Source organism: Branchiostoma lanceolatum, chromosome 8, assembly GCF_035083965.1.
Source record: "Branchiostoma lanceolatum isolate klBraLanc5 chromosome 8, klBraLanc5.hap2, whole genome shotgun sequence".
In the NCBI taxonomy this organism is placed as follows: domain Eukaryota; kingdom Metazoa; phylum Chordata; class Leptocardii; order Amphioxiformes; family Branchiostomatidae; genus Branchiostoma; species Branchiostoma lanceolatum.
In genome coordinates this window covers 17,021,617-17,033,045 of record NC_089729.1, presented here as the reverse complement: position 1 = coordinate 17,033,045, position 11,429 = coordinate 17,021,617, and the positions used below count along the sequence as shown (strand labels likewise).

Sequence of the window (11,429 nt, the reverse complement as noted above, 5' to 3'; positions counted from 1 at the left end):
TGGGCTGGGGGTCAGTAACCTCCGGCCGAGAGCTTGTGTAAATACACTTATACAGGCTAACAAAAACCCTGGCGACGATTTTCATTGAGTTGTCACATCACAACGACGTCTTATTTTTAGTGTTGTTTGAACCAAGGACATTATAATGTCCTTGTTTGAACTAATCATGTATAGAAATAACCAAATAAATTGACTTTCAAAATCCAATTTTCTGGCCCTATTATTGCGTGGGTTTCCTTTAAAAAACAACCAGACCATGTGACCTTTTGAAGCTGTGCCAAAGTTCTTTCTTCTTGCCCGATCAGCACATTTCGATACCTCCCACCCTTCCTGTTGACGTATGATCCAATCACATGAGAACCAATCATAGCGCCGCTGGCGTAGGCAGGTCTGTAGGCGTTGTCCCGATCAGCCAATCACGCTCTAGTAAACAGTCAGTCGCTGTTCTGGGTAATGTTGCTGCTCCCGTTTCTTAGTCAAGGCTATATTCCCGTTTTGTCATATAACTGCTGCTGTTCCTCATATTTCTCATCAACTACAGCTACTTTATGTTTTTTGGCATCGTTTGGAAGTATTTTGTGCTGCCAATTTTGGGGTTGAGACATTTTGTTATCGATTTTAGACTACTCCAAATGTGAAGGCAGGGGGAGTGGAAGAAGTACCCAGTACGGAACTGGTTCCAACTGGTTTTGAGTTGTTCAACAAAGATAAATAAGAAGTTGGCCTTTACACTGTAGAAAAGACGTACGATATCCTCACTACATGTTGCACTTAACAGCTGCCGCCGACAACACTAGACTGCGGTCTTTTGTCGAATAGGGGCTATAGAAACAGGTAAGGGAGCCATTTTTGTGTTCTTTGTTGTTCAACTGAACTACTAGTACCTTGCCGAGGCCATTCAACTTCGTCGATCAAAACAACAGGGCAGGACGTGCATAAAGACTTGCCTGAGGCCTCTTTTACGGGCGTAGTCCACTGCATAATTTTCGGCTGTACTTGTCGGGTTGTTGAACTCGTTCTTTATCAGATTACACGACGAAAACTATACCGCTAGATTTGTTAGCTGTAACGTTTCGCATCATATGATTCGTGGCATTGTCTTAAAATTGGTTCATCGTTGTTGTTTTTAAAGACCCCCCTTGTCCAGTTTCTAGACTCCAGTCAGTGGTACCGTCCTGGGGGCACGGGCTTCACGTACGCCATACTTCGTTTTGCACGTCAACACGATTCTGATTATCCATATGAAAGATTCTTCTCGTTTTTGTCCACGAAAACATGTTTGTCCTTGTTTTTAGGCGCCAACGTTTAATGACAGTCATTAGGATGTGGCAATTATGCACCTGTCACAGTAATTCCTAAGGGGGTCGTTAGCAGGCCGGTAATGAGGGAGGGGGGGGGGTGTTCCAAGAGAACATCTTTTTTCACTTTCTCTGTCTCCCAGACCCCTGCTTGGATTAGGCTACTTATAATTGCCCAAATACAGAAAAACAGCTTGCATCAGCAGTCAACAAATCATAATTTTGGTTTATCAAAAACATATGCTGTTGTATTCTCCAAGGAGAGGTTTTGGTTGGCTGGGGTAGTAGTGGCCGGGGTTTTTTAGGCTGGCCTCCTGTTTAGGCTGGCCTCCTGTAACGAGAGGCCAGCCTAAAAAACCCCGGCCACTTCTACCCCAGCCGACCAAAACCTCTGCTTGGAGAATAATGCTGTTGTTGTTGTTGGTGGTGTGATTTCCCTTGTCTTCTTTATACCATCTGTAATACTAAGTCACTTTATATTGTTTCAGCAAGTCAAATATAAATTCCATTGCCCAGACTATCAAAATTATAAAACAAATATTATATCACACACACGCGCACACACTCACACACTCATGTGTAAACAAACCCTCAGCTTTGAAAAGATTATTCTATTGGCCACAAAAGCTGATAAGTAGATATCTTGAAATAAACTAGTTCAGTTCTGTTCAGACTAGATTAAGCGGCTAATGACCTCTGCCATACAATACTCTTGGCTTGTCAAGTAGTTGTCAACTTGCCATCCCCAAATGCAGTCCTATAAATTTTTACTGCATCAAGGACTTGGAGGACTTGGCAAAGTCAAAGCAATCCAGCCTTACCAAGAATTCATCGGAGCCAGATGTCAAAATTCTCAAACAGCCGTGGGTGAGCTTAGCCTAGATGATAGCCTTGTTAGCCTGAATCGCAGACTATTTCCAGGGCCTACGCAGGCCAGCTTGTTGGCTCATAAGGGCAAACGTGCCCCTTGGCGAGGACATTTTACCACACGTTCTCTGTGACGCACTTACTGGGTTGGCATGCCAATTAAGTTAACAGTATGGTTAGTTCTGCTAGTTCATTTTAGTGACGCTGAAGAAGAGTGATGGATGTCACTCGAAACGTCCGGAAATAAATCTCCGAATTCTTATCCAGTTGTAGAGTTTGAATTCCCTTATATATTGGTTACCTGGATGTCTAACCTTCACAAATGTAACAGTATGGAAGTTAAACACACTCCACTGCCAGTGGACCAGCCCCCTGCTGCAGTGATCGCACTACAGTGTGGCCCTGAAAAAAGGCTATGAAACGGGGATGGACACCACCCTACACATCAATTATGGTGTGGGAGGATTTTATCTTAACTTAACTTTATTTAAGAACCCGCGAGTGATCAGAAAACAGCCTAAATCAGAAAAAAAGCCATAGAAAACTGCCAGCCACCCAGAAGGTCTGCACAGGAGGCTATGATCAGTCCATGAAATTCAGATTGTTTTCTGTTTCAAGGTTGTTTAACTTAAACGAGCCTCACCAGTCACCACTATTTCGAGGCCAATGCCCTTATTTAAAGGAGAAGTCCACTCAGTAAGCAGGTATTTTTTTCTGATAAATTTTGCTTTTCTGAAAACAAATACACCTGAGTTTTGACTGAATTACCTCATAGGACTTTTCGACAGTAATCCTTTTCAAATCCATGTCACCCCCCACAGACCCACTCTTTTCTACTCTGCTGTATACGTATGCGCACTAGTCCAAACACGGAACAGACGACAAAACTGTCATGGCCGCCACAGACTCGGACAAGTTGGACCCTAATGACATCAGGCCATATGCCTTTGAGCCTGAACATGATTCAGGACAATTAGAGAGTGGCGATGAGAGAGAAGACCCTGCCGGAACCTCTGCCGCAGCTTGGACCGCCACACAAGCAGAAGCGGCATGGGACGGCTGCGATGACCTGACGGAGGGTTCGCGGCTAGATCCTGGGGAGCTACATGAGGAATTCCATCCCCACTGTCTCATGAGGTCTGCACTCAGGCTGCACTTATACAGGCATGACAACATAGACTTTGTCAACATTATAATTTAAAACAAGTAGAAGATGAGCAACATTTCGTCCTAGTTTGTAAATTATACGATAGCAAAAGATATACGATAGCGAAAGAAGTGTACTTTTTAACCTTATCAAAGAAAAATTCCCATATTTTGAATATCTAAATGCAACAGACAAATTCATATTTTTATTACGCCTGGATAATCCTTGTATAAGAAATATTGTCTGTTCATACATTTACACAAGTCATGTACAAAGAAGCGAGAAGAAGTCGACTCTACTGGACTAGCTTAGTTTAATAACACGTTTGTCTACTCTATACGTTTACAGCTTAGTTGTATTGTTGTATTTATGTCCTTGTATGTTCCATGTGTTAAGTTAGACAACCTGTACCTAGCCCCTTGGGGCATGAATGCACAATAAAGGTCTATCATTCATGACCAAAATTAGGGCTTATTAAACCTGGTTTTATACCCGTTTTACATGCATAAATCCTACTTCTAAATATTACTATCTCAGAGCCAATCTAAATGAAATACATATATTTGTATATATATATATATACTATATTTTTGCCTTGATTTTTTATTAATTATCCTGTTGCTTACATCAAGGAGGTTTATATATGAATTTTTAAACCACTCTGAAGAAAGGAAAGAGGTCTCTAAAAATTGTACAGCTTGAAGGCATGGTTAAGTCACCTGCTCATTTGCCACTGGATTGTTCTATGTACATTTATCTACATGCAAATTGACAAGTAGACACAGTTTAACCATTTGGATTGCATCATCAAAACAAATCATTAGCATAATTTATTCCTGGTCATAAGGTCAGAGGTTGGACACTAATACTTCCCCATCCACAGGAGTACTATCCATAGGAAGCATATTCATTCTCTACATATCCTTGTTGTTCACGGTTAACTTTTGTAGCGAATATTAACTGTAAACTGTAATTGAAATTAACTGGTAGAGTCATCATGGTCATCAGACATCCTGTTGAACAGACCTCTTAGTTGTGACATTCGGGTTATTCCAGCAATGGACTCCTATGATTTGCACAAGGTATTTATGTAGAAGATAGTTATACACTGTCTAGTTAACCTCATTGGTCTAGTCTAGTCTACTATTGTTGACATTACGTAAATTGATTGCGTTCTTACCAAAAACTTCTAACCAAGCAATAGCATATTATTAAGACTTTTTTTTTCTCTTTCAGGTTTTGGACAGTGTAGCAAAGTGAGTGGAGGTGTTATAGTATCAAGGCAGCTAATCCAGTTACGACCAGTGCAGCCACCACAACCACAAACGGGTGCCACCAGTTGGCTTTGCGTCAGGCTAAATGGGTGAGTTAAATGTCCTTGTTTACAAGCATTGGACCAGTTCTGTATTGTTCCAGTCGCATTTGTTGTGAGGGGAATTATAGTGTTTTCTTCAATGCCTAGAGGGGAATTGAAGACATTAAGGGAGGTTATTTATGCAAATTACATGAACACACGTATTACGATACGTCACAGAGACACAAAAGGTAAGAAATGGACACCAAATAGTTCCGGCTGAATGAAGAAGTACATGTAGGTTAGATGGAAAGGTAAACAGGGTGTGGAAAGGTCGCTGACCTAGTGTTATTATCCTATGGATACAAACAGTTCAATTCAGATCCCCATGGCAATACACCAGACGAGTGTGATTGTTGCTAAGAAAGAAAAGGTGTGTTGAAGCATTGTTTATACCCTGAGTTTAGTGGTTTTAGAAAACACATGTAATAGAATTTAGGCTTAGCACTTGTGTGGCAGGCTTTCTAGAATATGAGTGTATAACTATATAGATGTCAATCATTTGATATTTACAACTGTTACAACAAAAAGAAAAAGAAAACACATATCCAAATTCTCGGTGAAAAGGAAATTTAGATTATTCGTAAGCAGGTGGTTAGAAATATGTTCAAAACTCCAGAAATGTGTAAAGAAAAAAATGAGCAGGTAGACTTAAAGTGCAGCCACTCTGTAAAAATTACTACGGTGACAGAACTGCAGATGATTTCTGGGAATTCACCTGATAGTATGTATTATACAGAGCCATAGAAACAGTGTACAGGTGTACAACAAAAACATACAGGTAAAGATATTTTATGCTCATTAGGAAACTGAAATGCTGCAAGCCCGGGCGCGCGCCCTGTTAGTACAATGAAATTCTTCTATCTGTAAAAAAGCATTGAAAACAATTCACTCATTGCTGGACCATAATGCCCAGTCACAATAGTGTTGACCTTTGTCTCAGTAAGGTCCAATTGTGACGGATGAATAGCTGTCAGAAGGTCATGAATTAATGATGAGAGTCATGGGATTATCAGGTGTATCTGCTCTTTGTTACAAAATTGGAAAAGAGCCAAGCGTAAGCTGTCACGCTGTTGGGGAGTGAGAATATCTATTAGTAAATCCCAGTGATATACCGTCTTTTCTGAACACCTGTTTCTGTATTTATCTCAATAATGCACCTGTGCATACCGTCGGAAGACCTTTCATTTATTTTTGTAAAGAATATTATAGATTATATCAAAAGACATCTTTCGAATAAGAAATGTGATCACATTTCTGCCATGCCTGCAAGCCAAATTGATTCTGAAATCAGTACGTTCTGGCTATTAGCATAAATCATGCGGTAGAATTGTTCGGGAATATAGGGTTTATTATGCACAGCGGTGCCTGACAGGAACATTATGATAGTAATGTTCCCCGGGCGACCCTCTATGGTGATGACCTTGCAAGCTGCGGCATAATAGCCCTTTTTGGCGCTGGCCTACGTGCAACTTCATTATTCAGAGGGCAGGCATGTGATATAGACTTGATAACACCAGCTAGAACCTGTTTGGAAGGTAGTGGATCTGTAAGAGTATCCTGGGTTATCACTATTACTGCTGTTGACTGACCATGGCTCACTTCTGTCTTACCACAGCGCTAACCCAGAACATGCCTTGCTGGATCGAGGACGACCAGGACTTTAAACCAGAAAATTGGAGATGGGACGTCAACAACAAATCCCCGGAGGTGCAGCTATCGTCCTGCCAATTAGCGGCGTATTTTCACGTCGATCCGGTGGACTCCAGTATCGGGACGGCGGGCGTGCGGGGGACCAAGGGGTTTACGACGGGCGAACACTACTGGGAGGTCATCTTTTTGGAGCCGCCGCACGGGACGTCTGTCATGGTGGGGGTGGGGACGAAGAAGGCTCTACTTCACTTGGGCAACTATCAGTACATCAACCTGCTAGGTCAGTTTATTGTTCATTGTAGAATTCAGTTGTTGGGTATGAGGCTTTCTAGGATAAGGAATTATAACAGTACATGTCAGTCACTTGATTTTCACAACAACAAATGAAGAATGCAAGCACCTATCCTAAATTCTGGATAAAATGGATAGAATATTTGTAAACAGGTGGTTAAAGATATGGTTCAAACCTGAGAAATGTTTTAGTCCATTTTTGTCTTCAATGGCTGCTTTTGAGTCTATATACTGTAAAATGCAAATACAAAATTTAGGCCTTTGGAACAGATTAAACTAAAGATTAAAAATGCTAGCAAACTTCTTTTAAATTTAGGCTTTTGGAACAGATTAAACTAAAGATTAAAAATGCTAGCAAACTTCTTTTAAATTTTATCCAACCAGAAGCAGTTTTTTATTACATAATCTGGGGGCGTATGGAATGAATTTAAAGCAACAGATCTGTACATGTTGCCAGTGGCTCAGCCTTTGTTATTAGTTGCGTCTGGTTTGGCTCCCACAGACTGCTGATTCCGCTAGATTAGAACAAACATCCCCTTGGCTGACCTTGAACCTCGGCCTCAGGTTTCCTCTGTTGTTCCAAAGTCCAGCTGAAAGACATAGTTAAGATTGACAGCTGCACCATTGAGCCAGCTATTTAATGTGTGCACTCACGTTACAAAGGTCATGTTCTCACCAAAGGTGCTTGCAAAGAATCTTTTGACTGTGGTTCTTCAGCTGTTTCTTTAATTTGGCTTGAAAAGAGTAGTTAGGTGGAAATTGGTCATTTTTCGTGAGTTTTAGAATGTTTAACTCGTTGTGACATTCGTCCAGGTTTTGCTCTTTATCCAGATGGTAGAAATAGGTCTGCACAACCCATTTAGCACACGGACGCTGAAAGGCAGAAGCAATTTGTATTCTCCTTCTGCGAGACGGTTCATGAATCTTTCATAAAGCCAGGCGTGTACGTGCTATTCAGAGCGTACACTTATTGATTCAGGATGGCCGGGAGTAATTTATCTTCTTGTGTTTCTCTCATTATCGGCCTTTTGGATTTCCCATCGTGGGCATTCAACCATAGGAAAAAGTAATCAGAGGAATGTAGTGAGATTTCAGCAATTAGAATCCAGCAGGGTAGTGGAAGGGGCGCTATTTATCACACAGCAGGTACATGGCAAATGGTTGGCTGGACTGACAATAAAATGAGTCGTCTTTGGGGAATTCTTAAGGCTTCCTGTATTTTCAGGGACACTAGTAAAGAACCATTAAATTTCTATTTGAAATAGTCTTGATTATTCTAAACACAATGGCACAAAACACAATTACAGTAACATGTAAAGAATTTAGGGATTTATTCCTTTCAATGACCCGATGGATAAGTCCTAACTATTTGCAAACATGCAGTAAAGTGGTAAATGCTGTTTATAGTGTTTGCTGCACGTAGTAAATTATTGATGTTGTTTTGACCCCCTCAGGTCGCGATGAAGAGAGCTGGGGACTTTCGTACAAGGGAACCATCTGGCACAACGGCAAATACCAGCGGTACACGGAGCCATTCTACGACCAAACCACCGTGATCGGTGTCCACCTGAACTTATACAACGGAACTCTAACGTACTACAGAAACGGGAAGTCGCTCGGCGTGGCATTCCGCGGGATCAACAGAGGGGAGGAGCTGTATCCGATCATCTGTTCCACGGCGGCGGAGACCGAGATGGAGCTTGGGATGCGCAGCTGCCGATTCAACTCCCTGCAGGAGAAATGCTGCTTCACCATCATGCAGGCCATGAAGGGAAAACAAGCAGTCGACAAGTTACCTCTACCAACAGTCATCAAGAGCAGGCTGAAAGAGCAGTACTAAAAGTGTAAACGTCTCCAGATGAAGTGGAATGTCAACTGTGCAAAATTCTAATCTTATCATAGCAGCAGCCCATATTTGAAAGAAAAAGAATACTGCAGCAGCGGTTGTATTATATATTATTTAGTGGCAGGCATTTCGATTTGAATGATAAACGTGTATACCTCAGTAAAAGGTAGCAGTATTCAAACATTATGAGTAAGTTACTTGTCCGTCCTGGCTAGAAAGATTATTGTGAATTGTTGCAGTCGGAGACTTATCAGTTATGCAAGTGAAATGGCTAAGAGAGAATTGCAGCTACAATATATTTTGATGTATAGCCTAGGACCCAGCCTTGTTTGGTGGATCAAATGGACTGGATCTCAACAAGACTGGATTCCAGGTTAAACTGGCCTTGATATGCCTTCTAGGCTTGGTTGACAACTTTGAATAATGTCAGAGTGCAATGACACAAGTGAATTGTTTCCAACTGTTTTCAAGGTGTTACACAAGATGTATTATAGGAATTCTTGTACCTGCACACCAATATAGTTTAAGCAACAATTCTTTGAAATAAGTTTCGATACAAATGCAGTGCCTTCCTTATAAATGTTGCCTTCATTTAACAAAAATGCAGATGGTTATGATAAAACAAATTAGTTAAGATAATTTTGTATAACTTTTCTGCACTATTACAGTGACACCACTGATATACATGTATATTACATGAATAGTTACAAAGATAGTGTACCTCTGGCAGGTGCATATAATTCAAGAAGGTGAAAATAATATTTTGCCGGAGAAAAAAATTGCAACAGGATATTTTTCCTGTGTAAGTGAAGTATAATGACTGTGAGGGGAGTATGTTTGTACATGTGAAAAAAGAATGAAAAAAATTATTGTGAAGAAAAAATGCTGTGTACTTCCAGCAATGTATATTCAAGCCGTGTAGATATTCATAGATAGACCCGAAAAAAAAATATTGTCTTTAAAGAGATACAGTCTTTTGTGAAATTTATGATTTTTGCATTCATTCATTGAATAGCAGATATTTCTTTTGATTTGATTTTTGAAAACAAAAAGTACTGGCTGAGTTGTTATAAACGTGCTAATGTAACCCCACTGGTGAAATGGCAAGCAAAATATCTATATTGATATTAATAAGCAGTGTCCTGGTATTGTCACTTACTGCAGTTTTGCATTACAATGGGTGATTGTGTATACTGTGTATACTGTGACAAAGTATTATTTTGCGGGTGTTGCTCAACATATTTTGTAAAAGCAGCTAATATGGTGTTTTACACCACAGCAAGTGCTCTTCCCTGTTGTCTCAGGATTTTAAAGTGTAGCCCAGCTTGTTGTATTACCCACGAGTGGTTGCCTTTAAATGTATCAAAAGAAGGGTAGATAGCTTGTGATTCAGAATGGACAGTTCCCAAATTTTACTTTGCGTGTACACAAAACCTCTCACCTATTGGTATGATCAAGAATCAGGCAAATTGATTGGTTGTATTTGTAGATTGGATTAAGTACATGTACATGGCAGTGAAATTTTGCTTACAACTATGTCCTTACATGCAGTTTGATTGGTGCATTGTATAACTCTATTACTTGGTCAGCCAATACAGTATGTACAACACAAATATCCTTGAAAGCAGGCACACATTGTTTACATGTATGTTTGTCGGACCAAATTTATCTTGTGAAAAGACACCTACACTGTACAATGTACATGAAGCCACTACACAAGGAATATGGAGGCCATAGTTATATTTAGTCATATAGAGAGTGTCAGGACAACACCCACTGTAGCCACATGTATATAGCACCGTTTGGTTAATACTCACTTATTTATATAGTTATTGTTGCGTCGATTTAGTTTATTTTTTTCGGATTTTCACCACCACCGCTGCAGCTGGGCGTGACCCTGTCACTTTATCCTCAACGCTATGCCCCTCGCGGGGTTTTGTTGAGTAACATATAGAAGTAGAAGTTATCTACATACTACAGCTGATTGCCTTGCTAAGGATGCTATGAATGTTTGTACTTTTATATTGTCCTGTAGTAATGCTACGGTGTTGTTTTTTTGTCAGCACTTAAGCACAAAATATAACAACAGCTCATTTTCATGGAGATTGGCTCTGAACTTAATGATATTCTCCATGACCCAGTACTTTTTGACATGTATATTATTGGTTGATATCTGCAGTCTTTAGGTAATTTACCATTGGATGACTCCTACTTGTTTGATACAGTACATAGAATTTATATTAAATGTTCCTTTATATAGACCACTTATATAGAATGTATAGACTTGTATTATATGTATATGTAGTGTTATATGATTGGCGCTGTACATTCTATGTAATTATACTGATTCAGACATTCTTGAGCCATGATTTATTATAATAAAATGTCACTAATTCTACAATTACAGTTTTTTTTCTGGTCATCTTTGAAAGCGCTGAATGGTTGCCAGGTAGGTTCTTGTCGGGTAGAAAAAGAACAAGGCATTAGGAGGTGAAATGCTACATGTACTCACCAACCATAGCGCTTGTTTCCAGTAATGTATCTAATATATATAAACACTAATAAATGAAAGCAAAGCAATATCTAAGAATGAGACATATTTTGGTAAAAAGAAAATCACCATCAATAAGTATCAGAATAAACTTCAGTTGTTGGACACAACCTTTATCACACACCTTCCCAAAACATAAGATATGCATTAAAAAATTCCATTGAAATATAATTTAGAAAGTACCTAAAAGTTGGACATTGCCCAAACTAAAACTATTGTGTACCATAACTTAAATTTCCACCGTGGTCCCAGAATTTCCTGTCAAACAAATACTGTAATGGCCATTAAAAATAATACACTCTACACACACTGAGTACAAATGAGGACAAAAGTCACATTTCACCACATGCTTCAAATAAACGAAACACAATTGTCAAGTGAGCTACTATGCTATATCAACACATTATAATCATTCCACTTAA

The 11,429-nt window shown here is 39.7% G+C and overlaps 1 protein-coding gene across 2 annotated transcripts; it reads left to right on the top strand.

Moving 5' to 3' along the window:
* Nucleotides 1-656: 656 nt before the first annotated feature.
* On the top strand, nucleotides 657-9,593 carry LOC136439873 (SPRY domain-containing SOCS box protein 3-like). Of its 2 annotated transcripts, none has more exons than XM_066435528.1 (4): nucleotides 657-834; nucleotides 4,549-4,675; nucleotides 6,285-6,599; nucleotides 8,065-9,593. In XM_066435528.1, exons 2-4 carry the CDS (start codon nucleotides 4,672-4,674, stop codon nucleotides 8,448-8,450), a joined length of 705 nt encoding a protein of 234 aa, XP_066291625.1. In that variant the 5' UTR covers nucleotides 657-834; nucleotides 4,549-4,671; the 3' UTR covers nucleotides 8,451-9,593. The 2 variants fall into 2 exon arrangements, with proteins under 2 accessions (XP_066291625.1, XP_066291626.1); XM_066435529.1 differs by lacking the exon at nucleotides 657-834 and adding an exon at nucleotides 2,987-3,302.
* Nucleotides 9,594-11,429: the final 1,836 nt, after the last annotated feature.